This window comes from Carassius gibelio, chromosome B8 (assembly GCF_023724105.1).
Source record: "Carassius gibelio isolate Cgi1373 ecotype wild population from Czech Republic chromosome B8, carGib1.2-hapl.c, whole genome shotgun sequence".
Lineage (NCBI taxonomy): Eukaryota > Metazoa > Chordata > Actinopteri > Cypriniformes > Cyprinidae > Carassius > Carassius gibelio.
The window spans coordinates 29,665,559-29,687,232 of record NC_068403.1 but is presented as its reverse complement, the minus strand read 5'-3'; the positions used below and the strand labels follow the sequence as shown (position 1 = coordinate 29,687,232).

Genomic DNA, 21,674 nt, shown 5'->3' with positions numbered 1-21,674 from the left:
GTGAGCTGGTGAGGGAGCTTCAGGCATGTGTGTGTGTGTGTGTGTGTGAGGGAAATGATAGAAATGCAAGGGCATGCTCTGCCAGTTCTCTGCCTGCGGACACTCTGTGATGTCAAAGCAGTTCAACAGAACACTGTGTGTGTATGAGTGTGTGTGTGAGAGAGTGAGTGAGAGAGAGAGAGAGAGAGAGAGAGAGAGAGAGAGAGAGAGAGACAGAGTGGCTCTTGACAATGAGAGTGTGTTTTTATTGCGTGTGGGTATGTATGAGGCAATGGATGTAAAGATGATACAGAGCAAAACATGAAGGTATTTGCATGTATGCACATCTACAGAGAACGAAAGAGAGATAGAAAGAGGCACAGAAGAAGAAAATGACCGCCATCCAGTAACACACGTTTTAATGACTGGGATTGTGAGCTTTAATCTGATCTGACATGCTGGACTAACCCTGGACACACTGACAGGAGGAACACTCTAGAAACCATGGCAGGTGAGTTTGTGTTATGTCATTTTTGTATTATGTGTTACTGGTCTAGCTAACATCAAACATAATCACTGCCATGATAAACTGTTCAGACACTCTGTGCGTGTTAGAGAGGTTTTTTTTTTTTTTCGTTTTGTTTCTACGTACTGAAGTGCAGCAAAGCTCCAAATAATTAACTGAATAAAACAGAGGTTACCAAAGGTTTTTGTCAGCTGAAGCCCTTAGATTTAAAAAAATTTAAGTATGAGATTTCAAGTTAATATTTTGAGTTAGTGAAGCTTTTGCATGCTCATGGTTCACTTGGTCGGTTAATGGTCACATGACATTTGGAATACTAAAAACAAATAACAGTTACGTTTAAGGGTTTTACACTCTTTACAAGAACCAATTAACACTACAAGTTACAATAAAAATATTTGTTCTAAATTATTTAATTACAAATTAAAGTAAAACATTTTAACACTTTTGAGCTTTTATTAAGGCAGAATATTGGTAAAATGCTGTACACTTCTGTCCACAAAAAAAGCTGTCAACTATGCGGCTGTGGATGTAAATAAATTGAACATAGCACAGATCATATTCCAAAATGCACATTAAACTCACAGCGCTTTCACAGAGAGAGTTGGTGAGAACCAAACTGCTACAGGATATTATCAGATGCATGTGTGCTACTCATCAGAAGAATCACAAACTTTCATTAACAATCACGATATGATAAGACCTATATCTATTCCCCTTTTATTTAAGTTCAAATTTTCAACATGCTTGCTTTATTGTTATTTTTTTTTTATTTGCATTTGCTAAACGTGTTTATATCTATCCCATTATTTAAAAAGGCAAAAAACTTTTTTTTTACAAAATAAAAAAATAATAAAAAATAAAAATGAATAAAATTAAGAAAAATTTTGAGACAAAATACATAATATAAAAAATTATAAAATTATAATCTGCAGTATAGTAGAAATTAGAAGTCAGACAGCACATGCATATTGTAAATGTGAAAACTTAGTGTGACCCTCCTATTTAATCAGCCATGGTATTTTTTTTTTTTTTCTGAAATTTCTTATATATCAAATTGTACTAGAGAATTTGAGGATTAACATAATACTAGTTCGAAAGAATAGTTCACCCAAACTGAAATTCTATGAGAATTATTAAGGATTACTATTGTGATTTCATCTGAATTTGTGTGTGACTTGAAAACATACAATTTGAAGGTAAAACATCACCTCATGTGTGAACACACACACACACACATATTCAGTATGGCCCTGTTCTCAAGTCTGACGTTTGTGTCCTTTATTTAGCAGCCCTTCAGGTCAGTGAACAAATTCACTCCAAACACTGCACAAATGTTAATGCTTGTTGGCTCTCATTAAACAGTGAGATTTTATGACTATGGTTGGGGCTTTAAAAACATATTTTTTTTTTGTGGAAAATCCACAAGGGTGAATATTACATTTATGTGACCATAATAAAGTAATTAGCTTTAAATTGCTAGCGTGATTGGCCTTTCAGTAAGTGCCCAGTAAATCACTTTGTAAATGTAACACCTTAAAGCAAGAGATTTATTTTATAGACCCTCAGACACTAAATATATATTATTTACAAGCCAAACTTGACTTTTAATAAAATGACCATTGTATGTATGTATGTATATATATATATATATATATATATATATATATATATATATATATATATATATATATATATATATATATAATTGGTATATTGGTAATTTCATTAAAAAAATAAAAATAAAACAATAGTTGTAATGTATGTATGTAGATTCATCAGATGGCATAATTTCTTAATTAAGTTTATGTAAATTTAAGTATTTAAATTCTAATTCTCCAAGACCACACCAGAGTGGTGTTTTGTTCTTGAATGGTTTAATGTTAATGAATAATTGGTCGATGATTCAGTGAAATATTCATAAATTGCAAATAAGTCCAATGTAAACCCACCAATTTTGCGAAAACTCCAATATATCACAAAAAAGTTCTACATTCGCATGAGGATATTTTACTTTTGATGTACACTTACAGTACCTCCAAAAAAACACCTATACATGGCCCCTCTCAAGTATCTAGGGCTTTCCTAACCATTAATGTTTGTATAACCGCTTATTTACACTGCACATATGTTAGGCACATTACGCTTCTGACACAGCCACCGGTGCTGATCGTGGCCACTCTTATCAGTCCTTGGTGTTTCTATCAGAAGCAACCCAGAAGAGGCTCTCCATCTCCTTCGATGAAAAATAATGTGTTCGATGTGCGTTTTATTTTTATCTTTTTATTTCTTTTTTTAAAATGTCACAAGAAACTGGCCAGTTTGAATCCCAATTAAAACTTGTCACCACTGGCAGTTTCATATATAGCATATACCAGTTGCACGGGGCTCAGACATCTTTAGGTTTCAGCACCATAGAAAAACATTAAAAGATACAAAGCTTTCATCGGTTCGATGGGGTTCATGCTACAAAAAATGGAAAAAGAATATGCCTGGTCTACTTACAGAGGTGGGTAGAGTACCCAAAAACTTTACTCAAGTAAAAGTAAAAGTAATTCTAGAAATATTTACTCAAGTAAAAGTAAAAGTACTAGTCTTGAATAGTTACTTGAGTAAGAGTAAAAGAGTATCGGATAAAAAATCTACTCAAGTAGTTAGTTACTAGTTACTTTGGGTCATATATACGGAGCCTTTTTTTATATAGATATATAGACAAAAAATGTATGTTATGTGTGTGTGTGTATAAATGTATATATTTCATCAGCCTTTAATCCAATTTATGTAATTTATTATAAAACCCTGTCTGTTTATTTAAGTAACAAATATAGGTGTCATGCCATAACATATTTTTAATACGACTGACTTTATTTTAAATGTGAATTTAACATTGAAAGTTAATGTGATATAAATATTGCTACTAATCTTTCATTGTTCAGAAAGAGAGCAAATAACATTTACATTATTAAACATAATTTTCACTGACAGTCTAGATTTCATTCACTCTCAGAAATTACCATTAAAATCACTGAAACTGTTAACACTGTGAAATCAATATCTTAATTATAGATTCGTACACACATCTGCACTTTGTTGTTTCTGACGAGAGAATTCGGCAGAAAGAGGTATTCAGTAAGTGAGCGAGTGTAGGAAGCACCGGCATTTCAGCGATGACTCATCGGAACACCTCTGATTGGCCATTGCATTCAAAAGCTCAACAGAACCGTGTGTGATTGGTTAATGCGCAGCGCTGTAAAAACGCGTCTGTCTCTGGCTCAGTGCCAGCAAGCGATCACAGATCTGAATTTAGCAGCTGATGATATGACTTGCTGAACATACTCGCACTGGTGTGATTGTAATTAAATTAATAAAATCTTAATCGGCTATTCTTTGTCTTTTGGAAGCTGCATTCAACCTGTTATAAGCCACACACGTACAACAAACTAATGTCACAGTGGTATCGTGTACTGTAATCGAATGTAGCCCAAGTTATTACCTGTTAAACAGTAGACAGCACACGCGTTCATCTAATAAGGATCTCCATCGAAAGCAAAGAATAGCCTTTGCAGATTAGCTTTCAATTCAGTGCAGTTCCATAGCCCCGTTTTCAACGCTGCTGATAATCTTAAAAGTTACAACTCTGAGTGAACCGCTTCAGACGCTCAGCGCGTGCAGCAGGGAACTGAACGACTCAATCAAACTGATTCATGAACCAATTCACTCGTTTGCCAATTGGTTTGATCAAGCCTTTGAACAGAGTTGACTCAAAAGAATGAATCATTCGCGAATGGGCATCGCTCATTGTCCAGAGAAAAGTAGACGGCGCGTTTGGAATAAACTGAAGCATTTATTGCATTAAGATAAAGTAACGAGAGGGGCGTCGCCCACAGTAACGAAGTAAAAGTACAGATTTTTCCCAAAAAATGTACTCAAGTAAGAGTATAAAGTACCCATCTTTAAATATACTCCGAAAAGTATTCGTTACCCCGAAAAATTACTCAAGTAAATGTAACGAAGTAAATGTAACTCGTTACTACCCACCTCTGTCTACTTATAACACTGATTCCAGGTATCCCGAGTGGATAGGCAATAGAATTTAAGATTCAAGATTTTTTATTCGTCACATACACAATTATATATATATAGCCAGCAGTGAAATGTGAGTCAGGTCCGCTCCATGGACAGTGCAATTATTAAAGAATAAAAAAAAAAAATAATATATATATATATATATATATATATTACATTAATATAGCTATGAAAGAATGAAATAAGAGTAAACAATATAAATATAAGAATAAAAAAAAAGATTTATACTGTAGAATTAAATAAAAAATGGAAAATAATGTTGATAAAAGTACACTGTATTTTTAAATATTAAGATACCCAGGGATGTACAAGAGGCAATGTGCATATGTGAATTATACTCTAGTCTTAAATATTAAGATACACAGGAATGTACAGGAGGCAATTGTCCAAAGAGCTTGACACTTTCAATGTGCAGTAGTGAATGATGAATATCTTCTGATAAAGTGAATATTACATGGAGACGTTAAGAGGCTGGTTTTGAGTTTAGGAGCCTGATGGCCTGGGTGGAAAAACCCTCCTAAGTCTCTCGGTTTTAGCCATCAGGCTACGGAAACACTTACCAGATGGGAGCAGAGTGAAAAGATGGTTACTGGAGTGGATGGTGTCCTTGATGATTTTAACAGCTCTACTTTTGCAGCGTTTACCACACAGATATACACTGAATTAATACACTTTCTAAGGCCTCTGAATAGAAAGTTTTCAGGATTGCTGGTGGGACCCTGAATTTCCTCAGCTGTCGCAGATGGTACAGTCTTTGCCAGGCTTTATTAACCTGTGTTTGAATGTGGGTAGTCCAAGTCAGGTCCTCTGAGATGTTTACACCAAGGTACTTGAAGCTGCTCACCCTCTCCACAGGGGTCCCGCTGATCATAAGAGTATAGGGCTGCTGCTGTCTCTTCCTGAAGTCCACAAGTAGTACCTCCCCCAAGTATGCGGTCTCATTATTGTTGTGAATGAGGCCCAGAACCACAGTATCATCAGCAAATTTGATTATAGATGTGGAGATGTGCAAAGACACGCAGTCATGTGTGTAGAGAGAGTAGAGCAGGGGACTCAAGACACAGCCCTGTGGGTCTCCTACATTTAGGGTGATGGAGTTGGAGGTGTGCTGGCCTACTTTTACCACTTGAGGTCTGCCAGTGAGGAAATCAAGAATCCATTTGCAGAGTGAAGAATTCAGGCAGAGGTCCATGAGTTTGGAAGCTAGCTTCATGGGGACTATAGTATTGAAAGCTGAGCTATAGTCGATAAATAACAGCCTTACATAGTTCCTGTTATTGCTCTCAATGTGCTTGAGGGAAAAGTGCAGGACATGAGAGATGGCATCATCAGTGAATCTGTTGGGGAGAGCAAACTGAAGAGGGTCCAAAGTATCAGGGATGGAGGAGCAGATGTAGTTTTTAACCAATCCCTTGAAGTCTTCATGACTATTGATGTGAGGGCAACTGGACGATAGTCATTCAGACAAGAGGGTTTATTGTTCTTTGGCACAGGGATGATGACTGATTTTTTGAAGGAGGTGAGAATCACAGATGTAGCTAGAGAATAGAAATAGATGTAAACAAAACAGCGAGCTGATCAGCACAGGACCACAGAATACGGCTAGAATCAGGTCCAGCTGCTTACCTGACGTTCACTCGCTTAAGAGCCTTCCAAACCTTATCCTCCAACACATTGATCACATGATTATCGCTGCTCTGACTGCTGCTTCCTTACGTGCTTTCAAATCGGCCGTAGAAAGTGTTTAGCTTGTCAGCCAGCGACGGATCTGCTCTCACCTCTGCAGAAGATTTATTTCCAAAGGCACCGATGGTTCTTAGTCCTTGCCACATGTGTCTGGAGCCATTTAGCTGGAAATGTTACTATATTCGATCCCTGTATCGGTGTTTGGCGACTCTTTCTGTGCATCAGAGAGCATTGCATGATGCTTTGTACTCGCTTATGTTTCCCGACAGAAGACCAGCGTTGCAAGCAACAGAGTATTTGTTTACTGCTGCACGGATTGTTCTGTCCACCCAGTTTCTGATTTGAGAAGGTCCTTATAAATATTGTTTCAGTTGCTTGCTCAGCTAGCGTGTTTATTGTATTACATAACATGGGACAAGGTTTTCATACTGACAGCTATTAATGTAAGACAGTGAGCAGGTTCTTTTGTTTGTCTGAAAAAACAACATATTCTAAGGGGGCAGGGCTTACCAATAGGTCAATTGGATTAGAAGCAAAACATATTTGAGGTCCTGTAGTCACCTGTGAGCCATACATTGCCAGGGGAAATTAAACCCACTTAAAAAGCCTCAGCACCATCTGAAAATGCAAACTACATTTCATGATACATGACACGGTGATGAGAACCCGTTTGAACACTGCTTACATCCTTCAAGTCTACTGGAAATCATTCCAGACGGTTCTTTGGAGACATGGTCTGGACCGATCTAAGCATCATCCATGTCAGCACTCTGAATTTGTGGTGCAACCTATCTCTTGACCGAAGTAGTATGTCTCATGCACTTTACACAATTTTTTTTTCCAGAAAGACAGATGGACCTTTCCTCTCCACAACACAGTACCACTAAGACTCGAATGCTGTGGTCAACTTGTTCTGTTTCAGTTGTTTTAGCAGAACACAGTTGCCTGCTTGAGGCTTGTATGGTGTGATGCGTCTATGCTGAATTGCATTGAGCACCAAGAATTCCTTGAATTTCACCCCATAAACTGTGTGGCGTTGTCGGAAACAATTGTCTCTTGAAATCCGTGAATCAAACACTTGTTGATGTTGCTAGCAGTGATGCGGTGAAGCACACTCACCTCCATCCATCTTGAGTAGTCGTCCGTTACGACCAGCAAATGCTCACCTGAAGGAAACGTCCCACATGCATCGATGGCAACAATTTGCCATGGTGTTTGTGGCAGTTCAGTACATGTGACAGGAACAGGTCTGGGAGATGCTCCATTTATTTCCCATGCAGCGCAGGAAATAACCAGTTGCTCTGCATCTTTATCAATTCCTGGCCACCATACCTTTCTACTGAGGCGCTGTATGGTTTTTACAATACCCTGATACCCTCGTGGGCCAACAGCAGAGTTCAGTATCTGGCTGCTTGAGGAATAATGATGCAATTTTCCCTTAAATCAAGTGGCCAATGCATGACAGTTCATCTTTGATGCGCATGTAATCTAGACTACACAAGCTCCAACAACTCTGCTGCATACATTTCCTCAAACTGTGCTGAGTTTCATCCGCTGCTGATCCTCTAATTCACAAGGTGTCATATCTTTCGGGACAGCTGCAACTGGTGGGGGATTCACAGTGAGAAAGTGAATTGACTGCATTCTGTGGGCCCGGTTTTAAATCACTTTGAATTTGTAGGGCTGTAGCCTTAAAGCCCAACATTCAATCCTGGCAGGCGTCTTAGTGAATAAATTGCCACCTACGGTTTGTGGTCGGTTATCATTGAAAATACTCTACCGTACAAGAACACATATAACTTCTGACAGGCCCACACTATGGCCACCGCTTCTCTTTCGGTCTGAGAATACTGCCTTTCCACATCCTTCAAAAAGCACGGGTGGCATAGTAGACTGGCTTGTATGCACAATCAGCTTGTGCTTGGGTCAAGATCACTCCAAGCCCTAATGGACTGGCATCTGTGATCACCTGTGTTTCTACCTCCTGGCTGTAGTAAGCCATCATTTGGGAACTTGCCAGTGCCATATTCAATGCCTTGAATGCAGCCTCTTGTTCCTTCTCCAATGACCATGTATACGTTGGGCTAGTGAGACACCTCAAAGTTTCTGAGATAGTAGCCAGGCTAGAAATGATTCGACCACAGTAATTTACCAAGCAAAAAAAAAAAAGCTCCTCACCTCAGTGACATTCTTTGGATGTCAAGTATTTTGCACTGCCTCGACTCCATTCTTTGAAAGGACATGTACCATGAATTCCATCTCCATCATCCTGAAGGCACATTTATCCTTGTTTAGTGTCAGCTGTTTCTCCTGCAAGCGTTTCAGCACTTGATGCAAGCGTGCATAATGCTCCTGCACAGTCTTTCCAAATACCACATGTTATTCGAGATGTTGTGGACTCACATTTCAGGAGCAGAAAAAATGCCAAACATGATTCTTTTATATCTTCATTTACTCTACACAGAACCACACAAATCCTGATGTCTCCACCTTTCTAATGCACTACCACGAGAGGTGATATCCATGGAGTAGGTCAATGACATCCAATTGTTCAAGCTGCTGCAGTTTCTCCTCAACTAATTTCCTAACACCGAACGGCAGTCTGCATGTCGGCTGTGCAACAGGAACATCATCTTCTGTAGACATGAAATTGTAGATCGTAGTCTTTTAGCTTTCCCAAACCTTCAAAACATGCCTTGTATTCCTGTTGTAATGAGGTTGCACATGTAGAAGTGTCGTCATAAAGTACTGCATTGATATATTTGACAGAGCACCAATGTATAAAATTCCAAGAGTAGTTGCAGTTTGGCATCCCAACACAGATGTCTGTGCACCATCTACAACCAAAATGTCCACTTTGAAACTCTTATTCACTGCAACTGGACTAATGTTGGCAGTGAAATATCCTTCCACAGCCAGTGATGTATCTGATCCATAAGCATTAAGCTGTTTGGATGTGCTCTTTAACTGTGTATGACCGTTGTTTTGCAGTGCTTTGGAACACATTAGAACTGACTATGCTACAACTTGCACCCGAGTCTATTAGCATGATCACTGGCATCCCATCCACCAGTATTGACATTTCAGCATCATTTGTGTCCTCTGGCTGAACAAACACCTTTCAGGATCAACATCTTCTCCCATGATGTCCACTGACACTTTGTTGTGCATTGATTTACTTGTCACTTGTTTATTTTAAGTCCTGTTTTGTTATGGTTAACTGCTGCAAAGTGGCCATCTTTGCCACAGGACTAACACTGTTTCCCTTTTTGCAACAGAACACATTTTCCTGTAATGTCCTGCACGGCCACAAATCTTGTGTATTATTAAATAAGATTATATTAAAAATAATTTGATGTAGGATATGATTTCAGGAACATAATGAAGCTAAAGCCACAAGTCTACTAATACTTCATTTTGATATTTCAGAACATAATCTCACAAACTGTGAATTTTATGAAACAATTGAAACACTGAAACAAGATCATGTTGGGTTTTTTTTATAGAAGGCTAAAAAAAGGCTGATAAAATTGATTTATGACCCCTGAAAGCTGTGCTGTGAGCGATTATCTCTTGTCTGGACTGACAGACTGCCTCATTCAAGATTCTATTGTTGTCACTCGATGAGACTTTCAAGTCTGCTTTATTGTCAATTTCCACATGTACAGTACATACATACAGAGAATCAAAATTGCGTTACTCTCAGACCCCGGTGCATACAGATAACATTAACATTAAAGCCTAAAAAAAAATAACTAGATCAAATATAAAATGTAGATACAATTATACAATAAGGGAATTATAAAAAAAGACATATAATAAAAATAAAAGTTAAAAATAAAGTTAAATAAAGCAGCGCAAGGTAAATGACAGATATAGTGCAAATCAATGAAGTGAACAACAGTGCAGTTAAAAGATTTTTTAGTGCAAAAAAATCACTTATTAAAAATTAAGTCTGATTAAAGTGACAAGTGACAAGTGACCAAGAGCAGTTATTTAACTGACTGATGAGGTAGTTCCATGCCGAATGAGGTAGTGAGCAGTGAGTGAGCAGACCAATGCTGCACAAGTGACTCGTGCATGTCATCATATAATTAGTGGGGGGGGGGGGGGGGGGGGGTTCATAGTTCAGTGGTGCCTGGGGAAGAAGAGGGGAGGGGGGGCAGGTTCGGGAGAGAGTTCAGCTTCCTGACAGCCTGGTGGATGAAGCTGTCCTTCAGTCTGCTGGTCCTGGCCTGGAGACTCCGCAGTCTCCTCCCTGATGGCAGCAGGCTGAAGAAGCTGTGTGATGGGTGGGTGGGATCACCTGTGATGCAGAGGGCTTTGCGGGTGAGACGTGTTCCATAAATGTCCTGGAGGGAGGGTAGAGAGACACCAATGATCTTCTCAGCTGCTCTCACTATGTGTTGTAGAGTCTTTCGGCAGGACGCGTTGCAGGCGCCATACCACACAGTGATGCAGCTCGACAGGATGCTCTCGATGGTGCCTCTGTAGAATGTGTACATGATGGGGGGTGGGGCTCTGGCTCTCCTCAGTTTGCGGAGGAAGTAGAGACGCTGTTGTGATTCCTTGGCCAGTGCTGCGGTATTTTCAGTCCAGGAGAGGTCCTCTGTGATGTGCACACCCAGGAACTTGGTGCTGCTCACTCTCTCCACAGTCGCACCGTTGATGGTCAGAGGAACGTGCTGAGTGTGTACTCTCCTGAAGTCTACAACAATCTCCTTCGTCTTCTCCACGTTCAGAGAGAGATTGTTGTCACTGCACCACCCAGCCAGGCGGCTCACCTCACTCCTGTAGTTTGTCTCATCTTTGTTGCTAATGAGACCCACAACCGTCGTGTCATCCGCAAACTTAATGAAGAGGTTGGAGCTGTGTGACGGTGTGCAGTCATGGGTCAGCAGAGTGAAGAGGAGGGGGCTCAGCACACATCCTTGGGGGGCCCCAGTGTTCAGTGTGATGGTGCTGGATGTGTTGCTGCCGACCCGTACTGCCTGAGGTCTTCCAGTCAGAAAGTCCAACAGCCAGTTGCACAGCGAAGTGTTGAGCCCCAGCTGACTCAGCTTGTAGATGAGCTGCTGAGGGATGATTGTGTTGAATGCTGAACTGAAGTCTATGAACAGCATTCTGACATAAGAGTCCTTTTTTTCCAGATGGGTGAGTGCTGAGTGGACGGCAGTGGAGATGGCATCATCAGTCGACCGGTTGGACCGATATGCAAACTGGAAGGGGTCCAGGGAGGGGGGGAGGACAGACTTGATGTGGTGCATGACTAGCCGTTCAAAGCACTTCATGAGGATGGGGGTAAGTGCAACAGGACGGTAGTCATTGAAGCAGGATGGAGATGGCTTCTTCGGGACTGGGATGATAGTGGTAGTTTTAAAGCATGTGGGAACAACAGCCTGTCTCAGTGAGATGTTAAAAATGTCTGTGAAGACATCAGTGAGTTCTGCTGCACAGTCTTTCAGTACATGCCCAGGGATGTTGTCAGGACCCGGAGCTTTGCGTGCATTGATCCTGCTGAAGGATCTCCTCACGCTGTCTGAGGTCAGTGTCATCACCTGGTCGCCGGGAGGAGGTGGAGTCTTCTGTGCAGTGGTGCTGTTTTGTTGCTCAAAGCGAGCGAAGAAGGTGTTCAGCTCGTTCAGCAGAGAGATGTTGTTGTCACAGGACCGTGGTGGGGGCTTGTAGTCCGTAATGGTCTGTATCCCCTGCCACAGGCTCCTAGTGTCTCTGCTGTCACTGAATTGATGAGCTATCCTCCTGGAGTGCTGTCTCTTAGCCTCTCTGATGCCGCGGGACAGGTTGGCCCTGGCTGTTCTCAGGCCCACCTCATCTCCAGCTCTGAAGGCAGCATTCCGTGTCTTCAGGAGTCTGTAGACCTCCCCCGTCATCCATGGCTTCTGGTTGTCCCGGACAGTGATAGTTTTTGTGATCGTTACATCATCAATACACTTATTGATGTAGGCAGTGACAGTCTCTGAGTACTCCTGGAGGTCAGTGGTGTTATTGCATGTGGCAGCCTGCTTAAACATGTCCCAGTCAGTTGAGTTGAAGCAGTCTTGAAGAATCTCTGATGATCCTTCTGGCCACACTTTAATCTGTTTGTGAACTGGTTTGGCGACTTTAATGAGCGGTCTGTATGCAGGCATTAGCATAACAGTGATGTGATCGGAGGCTCCGAGGTGGGGGAGGGGGAGGGCTTTGTAAGCTCCTCTCTGTGTGGTGTAAACAAAGTCCAAAATGTTATTACCTCGTGTTGGAAAGTTGATGTGCTGGTGTAATTTTGGAAACACACTCTTAAGGTCAGCATGGTTGAAATCCCCAGCTATGATGAGAAAAGCATCCGGGTGTGCTGTCTGCTGCTCACTGATGTGTTGGTACAGTTCATTAAGTGCGTCATTCCTGTTGCTGGTGATGTTGAATGGGGGAATGTACACTGAAATGAGCAGTATAGCAGTATATTCCCTCGGCAGATAGAACGGCCGGCACTTAATAATCATAAACTCCACCAGGGTTGAGCAGTGTTTGCTGATCACAACAGTATCGCGGCACCACGCGTCATTGATGTAAACACAAAGCCCGCCGCCGCGGGTTTTTCCTCCCGCGACGAGAGCTCTGTCCGCTCGATAGCACATCAGCTGGTCGAGCTGAATAGCGCCATCTGGAACGCTGTTGCTGAGCCATGTTTCCGTGAACACAAAAACACAACAGTCTCTTACAGTCCTCTGAGTTGAGCGTAGTAAACGAATGTAGTCCAGTTTATTGTCCAACGAGCGTACGTTAGCCAGTACGATGGTGGGGACAGATGGCTTGTGTGGGTTAGCCGTTAGCCTAGCCCGGATACCTCCGCGCTTCCCCCTCTTCTGCTTCCTCTCACGCCGCTTGTGGCGCCTCCGCTGCGGGCGAGATGCAGTAGTGGGGGTCGATGATGGTGAAGGCCTCCGTAGCAGATCGAGATCCCGCAGCTATTCCACTTGCGCGGAGTTTAACTGTAAAAATGCGGTTCTGCTGACATCGAGCAGAAACTCGCGACTGTATTTGCGCTTACAGACAGGTAGACGCGACGACAACGTGCAAAAACACTGCGACTCACAAGACAAAAAACACAAAACACCGTTCTGTCGGGACAGAGAGAAGCCGCTGCGTGTGGACGCGCCGCCATCTTCTAGCTTTTCTCACTTCTGCCAGATATGAGACATTATCCTCATTATTCTTTTAGCATTATTCTATTTTTTTTATTTTATTTTAAAAAAAAAATAATGTTATTTAGCCATTATTAGCCATTATTCTGGCATTACAAGATTTACAAGCCACATTGATTCAATCACAGTATACATTTACCAAACTATTATCAAAAGCCTTTCTATAAAAATACAACAAAACATTTTCTTATGACCTTACGTGAATTATTATGACAAAATGCATTATGAAGAAGAACCACACCTGAAATGTAGCTGCATTAGAGCTAACGTTAGCATCAAGCTACATAAGACAATTTATGAAATTATTAGTACACTTTTACTCAAGATTCACTTATACCCCCGATCAAGTGTTTGTAATAACTTCCTTTTGCAATCTCATGTGGAATTTGGCAATTTACTGTTGTAAAAATATGCTATTTATAGCCTTTTATATCGCTCCACAAATTAGCGTTTCAGATGTACATTTTTAATATTGTTATACACACAGCGCGCACACGGAAGACTTAACACACAGAGACAGCGCTGGGAGCGGATCATTATCATTAGATCGCATAAATCAGTGGAAAATTTATAGAAATTATGATTCTGTCTGAAGAAATATGAAGTAAACATGAGTAAATATATCCATATATCTTTATGTATATGCAACGTTGGACTATAAACCCTTATTGAAGCTGTTCAGTGAATCTATGTGAACAAAAATAAACCACTGCAGACATGACTGAATATGAATGCTTGGTGAATTTCTATTCTAAAAATGACTCATAATGTACATAGTTATTATTTTGCACTCCTGGCATAAATTACTAAATTACTGTCACTGCAACAATGTTTTATCAAAACAGAGGTCAAATATCGAAGCTAGAATCTTTCAACTTTCAACTGGACAGTTTCTCCAGATCAAGTAAGAGAGTGATGTTTAACGTGCTGTTAAAGGGAAACAACAATAATCTGGGGCCGTCGCCGATCTTTGACCACAAAGGGGATAAAGAACAATAGGTAGCAGACACCGGTGTTCACTTGTGTTTTCATCTGAATTATAAGTGACTGGTTCTGATGCTGATGTTTGTCTGATGCTTGTGTCATGATAATTAATGTACTGTTTGTCCAAGAAACAGAAAAGAATGAAATCAAGGCCAAATGAATCCAATGGTAATTTCCTATTTTCTTCTGTCTCTTCACCAGGTGTGGTCTTTGTATTATCCAGCCTGTTATTACTCCAGACAGTCTCCTCTTGCCCCAAGGAGTGCTCGTGTGACACTCATGCCAAAGTGGTGGACTGCCGAGGACGAGGATTATATGATATTCCACGTAAACTTCATCAAGACACCCTGGAGCTGTACCTTCAAAATAATCGTCTGCGAGGCTTGGGCTCCATGTCTTTTCGAGAGACACCACAACTTCAAATTCTGGACCTAGCAAACAATTCAATCACAACGCTTTCCCCTAGTGCCCTTTTGGGACTTAGAAGCTTAAAGGTCCTCAGCTTGGCCAATAACTCTATTCGGGAAGTTGATAGACGCCTTCTGGTTTCAGTAAGAAATCTAACCATATTGGACTTGTCCTTTAACACCATAGGTGGTCTACCAGCAGCTTTTGCTGATAGTTTCCACTTTCTGACACATCTGTCACTCCATTACAATCGGCTAACGAAGCTGGACCGTATACATCTGGAGGCTCTTGACAATCTTAAAATTCTGCAGCTGAAGGGCAATCCCTGGAGATGTGACTGTCATCTGATAGGACTCAAACTATGGTTGGAGACATTTGTCTTCAAAGGTAAAAAAACAAAAAAACAATGGTTGAATCCACAATAAAGTGTTTAATAAATGAATGAATGAATCAATCAATAATTAATAACTTAAAAACATCTTAAAAATTAAGAATTAAAGTAATTAAGTTTCATAATTTTGAAAATTCCACTGAAATATATTTATATTGTTATTATTATATATTATTATCAAAAGCTAAAAGTTTAGCATGAGTGTCCAGTCTTGCCCTCTACCAGTGCCATCCTTTTCTAGGTAGGTGTGAATGAGTTAATTGTGTTTCTCACAATTGGATTGGCTGAACAGCTGACAAACAGTTTTAAGGCAGCTGACAACTGGGAGCAGACTCCAGATTTGGGGCACACCTGTTAGAGCTCCATGGATTTTCCCTCCAGTTGGCAGATCATGGAACATGTTTTTGCATCAGTCTTGCATGTCTCGCTTGAACTGCTGCTGTGAGTTTATTTGAAAAGTTGGAGCATGGGGTGACCCGCTGTTTATTTTATTTTATTTATTTTACTTCATTTATTTATTTATTTTCTATTTATTTAATTTTTTGCCGAACATGGTTCATTTTCAACGCCCCTCTAACAAAAATGTTATATATAGTATATTGTTTAATGCACAGATTCTGCCAAAAAAAAAAAAACATCACACAATCAGTGTTTATTGCCTCATCACTAGGATGGTGGAATTTATTTCCATGACTTTGACCTACCGTCAATATAATCTTATGACACAAACCTACACTGTTTTGTTTAGATTTGAAAGTTCATGGCTTGCTCCACGAAGAGATTAAGAAAAAAAAAAAGAAGCTATTTTCTGGTTACCAGCCCTAAGCTTTACATAAAGGCTTTTACATTTGTTAACCCTGTGCCATTTTAAACCCTGGGTAAACTAATTGAGGAAAATCTTTTCCAAGGGTATTAAAAATTAATCCTGGGCATTCTTAAGCTGGCATTTCAGACTTTACATTCCCCAGGTAAAGAATGGCACTAGGAAATTACATTTTCCTCTGCTCGGGGTTAAAAGCAGTTTTAGAACGATGAAACACAATGTAAGAAACAATATATAATGTAGATGGCCTCCATCTGTTAGCCATTTCAGATTCATCATTTTCTCTTGTTCTTAGGTGGAGTGGTCGACAGTGTCACATGTGTCCAGCCTCATCTCATGCTGGAGCGGGACCTCCGGCACATTCCCTACGAGCTTTTCCACTCCTGCATGATCACCAGCTACAGCTACCTGTTTGCTAACATCCATTACATGGACAACAAGCATCGCATGATCAGTGGGCAGCTCCATCCAAGCCCCAGATCACCATCTGGGAGTGATTTCAGCCCCCAAGGAGAAGCGATACTCCCTGAGTGTGAGCCCAAGCAGAGAGCCCGACCTGTGAACTACAGACGCGCCATAGCCACAGTGGTCATCACAGGAGTGGTTTGTGGAATTGTGTGTTTGATGATGTTGGCAGCAGCTGTCTATGGATGTGCGTACGCAGCAATTAATGCCAAGTATCAAAGGGAGCTGAAGAAGAAAGCGAAAGAGGCGGGTTCAGGAGAGGAGCAGGAAAAACATTGAAAGAGAAGAGGACAAGGAGCCTCTGGAGTGACGCGAAAATCAGCATCACATGATGCACACGAAGCACAAATACACATCAGGGTTACACTCAAGATTATCTACATACTGTTGTGTATCTACAAAGTTACTTTCAAGGCAAGTCAGTATCCTTGGCAGACATACTGGCAATGCCCCTAGGGCAGCTATTGTTTCTAATTATGCAGATACAGCTCCTACCTAAAACGGGAAAGACGCAAAACTCCAAAACTATTATTATTATTATTATTATTATTATAGCTTCAATTAGGCAAGACAGTTGGCTCTTTGCCAGTCAAAACAAAGAGACATTCTTGTTTTATAGGACATGTTTGTAGAGTTTTCAACCAGTTTTGTATTAGTAGTATATGTAAATTAGCAATGTGTACTCTTTCTCCATGTTATCTACGGCTAATGCACTATGGGTGCTGAAGTATCCCTACCTTTCGGAAAAAAGGGAATGTCATAGCCCTTTTCTCTGTTTTCTTCAGTCATGTAGTGGTAAACACAAAAACAATGCCTACCTAATTCATAAACAGCCAAGTTTTATTAAAAGCTATTTTTTCTAGCAGTGAATTATCCCCTTAATTGTCCAACACAATGCCACCAAATTGTAGCCAGCTCACATTTTATGGCCTGCTACAGATTTTAAACTTATTTGCCACACTATCTCATCCATATTTTTTTTTTTTGTTGTTGTTATTTTTTTACATTATTTTATTATAATTATTATTTTGTTCTCAGTACTATGCAAATCTTTGTGAAATCATTGGAAAGAATGGGGAGGAGAATGATTTTGTAGTTGAGGCACAAAGTTCCTGATTTGTACTGCAAATGGCCATCATCAACAACAAAAATCTTTAAATTATGTGCAGCGTGACTAGATTTCATGTTTCAGGTGTACCCTTAAATCAACTGAACATACTGAGTGGTATTCATTTTTCTATATGTGGTCTGTCTCTTGTCCCTCGTATAGTCTCTGGTATCTATTATAACTTTTCATATTCTAAGACTAAAAACTGAGGTGGGACTTCCCTCCTGCTGTTTACACTATTGCAGCTCTATGGATAAAGCAACATTAATTCCCATTGAGCTTTAGTTAGGCCAGAGATTTAAGTGAACATATCAGCGTAAGTGTTTCAGTCCATCCTGTGTTACCTGTTTCCTCAGTTGTGTGACTGCCTAATGCTAATACAATTATTGTGCTTCCGCTCGTGACACAGAAATTACACAATCACACAGAATTTACACACAGCCATTAACAAGCAATTTTTACATTCTGACAAACTATTCCTTTTAAAAGGTTTTTATTTACAGTCTATTGCATAATTTAAGATAAAAATATGATAAATTATGACGAAAGGACTATTTCTATCACTCCATAATTACATCAGACAGATCGTTATCAGTGTGCTCCGTTATATAAGCATCCATGTGAATATACCGAATCTGATTGTGTACAGAGACAAACAGTGGATTAAGAGATTTGGAGCTCTACAGAAATGAGACGACAAGAAGGAAATAGTGATACAGATGTCTTATGATGGAGATTATGAGAGATTATGTAAACATGCATATGAAGGGTTTATCTGTCAGAAATGATCTATGTACGTTATGTAACATCAGAGCACCCAACCAAGTAATATATTGTACAATGGTAATGTTTACATGTCCTGTGAAGTACAACATGCAATACATGCAAAAAAACTCAAATTATTTTAAATGACAGTGCTAAATCTTTCTTTCTTTCTTTCTTTCTGTAATGATCATCAAGCAGTCTTTAAGATAAAAGTGTTTTAAAAAGTACACTGACTATTAATATTATTAAAAATACATCGGCCACACTAGAAGTGCATTAAAAAAATTACATATATATATATATATATATATACATATTTTTTTTTTTTTTTTTTTTTTTATACAGGGAAAAGTAGCACATTCTTACACACTGGAACAATGTAATTTTTATTTCAGTGTAATGCTATGGCTGTCATCAAGCACAAATCATATTCAAGTTGTTATTACAGGAAGAAATCCTGTAAACTAGCCTTTAAAACACACCAAGGACACACATGCCCCGGTTACACAAGAGAGACTTGTCATCAGTATGTCAGGCTGCATTAGTGTGTGCTGCAATGCGCTTGAGAAACTGAGCACTATCACATCTGAAGCAGTGTATCAACATTATAATATATATATATTTATTATTATATTATTATTATATATATTATTATATATATTATTTTCAAATCAAATCAACCAACACTCATTGAGCTAGAAAGCTCAGTTTGTCATATATCTCTTGTATATGTGTATGTGTTTGTATAAAAATAAATATTTGTTAAATATATGTTCACTAGTGACTAGCATTAAAGCATAAAAATAAAAGATGTAAAGGAATTTAAAATATATAAAATAAACAACATGAAATACTGTATAGATCTTGATTTTAGTTGTGTGTATGTACACTCCAGCAAAACAATGAATCATACGCAGTAGATGAAAATCTGTCTGTTCTACTTCATTTCTCTGTCAGTTATAACATGAATCATTTGTGCATGAGGGTATGTGTGTGTTTATGTGTGTGTGTGTGTGTGTGCGTGTGTGTGTGTGTGTGTGTGTGTGTGTGTGTGTGCGTGCGTGTGTGTGCTCCTCCAGGCTTATGTTCAAGCAGACACTTTCAAATGTTCTCTCTGTGTTATTCTATTTCCTTTCATCCATTCCTACTGTTTGTCTAGCGAGATTTTTTGCTCACGTGGATTATGTAGTTCTCCATCTCACAATCACTCTCAAGATTTTGTAAAATAAGCAGTGATATTAATGCAAGGTTAAAGGACAAGTGCGGTACCTGCAGCGATGGGCGACTCTCTCTCATCCAACAAATGAATGGCGCTGCTGGCCAAAACCACACTCTTATTCTCAGAGCCTGAAACACAATGATACAGCTCATTTAAAACAAATAGTACAGAGGAGACCGGGCCAGCACCTTCTGTTTTAATGTGGAACTGTGTGCTTTTGTTTTCTACTAATCTTAAACTCTGATTTAATTTCCCCACATTTTAACATTAACCACATCAACCACATAATGTTAAATATTATTGCAGTAATGTCTTTAAGTCTATAAAGTACCATATGTGTATGTAGCTTGAATTAAAAAAAAATTATATGGAACACTAACGGAATTTTTAAAAGCCTTGTCACTTTGACAGTTTACATATATTTCCATACTTCAGAAACATTCACAAAAAAAAAAAAAAAAGTGAAGACATAAGTAAAGAAATTTTCTGAATGAGAATTTGGGAATACAAGTGCATTCCAGTGAACATTTCATACTGCTACCACAAGAGTGCAGTATGTGTTGTTTTGTCCACAGAAAAAGCAAAAAAGAAAATAAGGAGACAGAACACACCAAACTGAAAAGAGACAGATATTCTTGTGATCACAAAATTAAATTAAAATACCAAGCACTAGATTATTTTCCTGACAGAACATTTACAGTTCATTCAGTCAAATGGATAAGGAGTATTTGCAACATTATTATTTGACATAATTATTTATTGCAGTCTTTTTGAGTCGAAGCTCCTCAAATCAGAAATCTTATCCATAATTTAAAAGACAGTAGACGAATTTGGGAAAAGGTGGATATGATTGCCATTTCATTTTGATAAACTGCAGAACTAGCTTAAAGAAAAAAATGTTGTAACACCATTAATTAGCATCCATGAATATTCTGTAATTTTACTGAATTTTCACAGTGTTCAGTTTGGATGAATGGAAAATAATCCATTGTTTGTTCCTAACAAATCATTCTAAGAGAATACAATATCAATCATCGTTACTCCAATAATTCTGCAGCGCAGTAAGCTTGTTTTAAGGGAGAGGAGATGGAGTCCTGTCTAAAATGATCTGTCCATTAAATAATATTTATTTCAGTGATAAAAATAAAAACAATTATAAAGGCCTCCTTCAATGAATCAGTGCATTTTTGTAAGAATAATATCCATATTTAAAATGTTATAAATACTTTTTTTTTACTTCCACTGACTGTCATTCATGCAAGCCATTTTGGATGGATGACGTAGGACGTATGTATCGCGCATACGCGGTAGAGAATTTATTTAAGGATTTATTTAAAGGAACAAAGGAAGCTAAGTTTCCTTCCTTTATCAAAAGAAAACCAGTCTCCTCTTGGTTAATACTGAAATCATCGAACATTATTTTTTACAAATCCTAGTTTTGTTCTTCTAATTCGTTCCAAACTTTTTGTTTTGCTGTCTCTCCTCTGCGCTTACGCATTTGTTACTAATCACCAGCGGGTGTTCTACGCATACGTCCTACATCATCTCGGATCAGCTTTGTCAGACCTATATGGAACTGTTTTAATTCCCCAATGTGTTCACTGTGACCTAGTTTCTGTCTCCTGTTAATTATGTCAATTGGTTCAGGTGTGTCACATTCATTAGCTTCATTTGCTTTAGTATTTAAAGTGTCTGTCCTGTGTTCCCTTGTCCAGGTATTACTGATGTCACTTGTGGATTACGTTTTTCTCCTGCCTTTCTTCTGTGTATTACCCTCTTGTGGATTATTAAAAATCAGTTTGCATCAATATTCTACTTCGTTTTATGGACCATGCTTGGTGACAGAATAACGGACAAAAAGAAAAAAGAGAATGGAATGGCCGGTGAAATTCTCCACAAAACGTCAAGACTTTAAAGTCCCAGTTACAGATTAAGGCATATTACCATCACCCTGTGGGCCTGCCAGACAACACCGGACTGAACTGGAGGGATGCCATGTTTCGGTGTCGGAGAGCATCCCCTACTGTGCGGATCA

General features: G+C 39.2%; 2 protein-coding genes across 2 annotated transcripts in view; one reads left to right on the top strand and one right to left on the bottom strand.

The window, feature by feature from the left end:
- Nucleotides 1–21,674, bottom strand: part of cacna2d3a (calcium channel, voltage-dependent, alpha 2/delta subunit 3a) — a 164,227-nt gene that overhangs the window by 15,971 nt on the left and 126,582 nt on the right. Inside the window, exon 26 of the mRNA XM_052562888.1 lies at nucleotides 19,690–19,767. Coding sequence (XP_052418848.1) covers nucleotides 19,690–19,767 — 78 coding nt within the window. The remainder of the gene's footprint in view (nucleotides 1–19,689; nucleotides 19,768–21,674) is intronic.
- On the top strand, nucleotides 173–18,564 carry LOC127963178 (leucine-rich repeat and transmembrane domain-containing protein 1). The gene is given in 4 exon segments (XM_052562942.1): nucleotides 173–490; nucleotides 14,662–15,255; nucleotides 16,378–16,814; nucleotides 16,816–18,564. Coding segments are annotated over 4 exon segments (1,080 nt in total). The 5' UTR covers nucleotides 173–483; the 3' UTR covers nucleotides 16,858–18,564.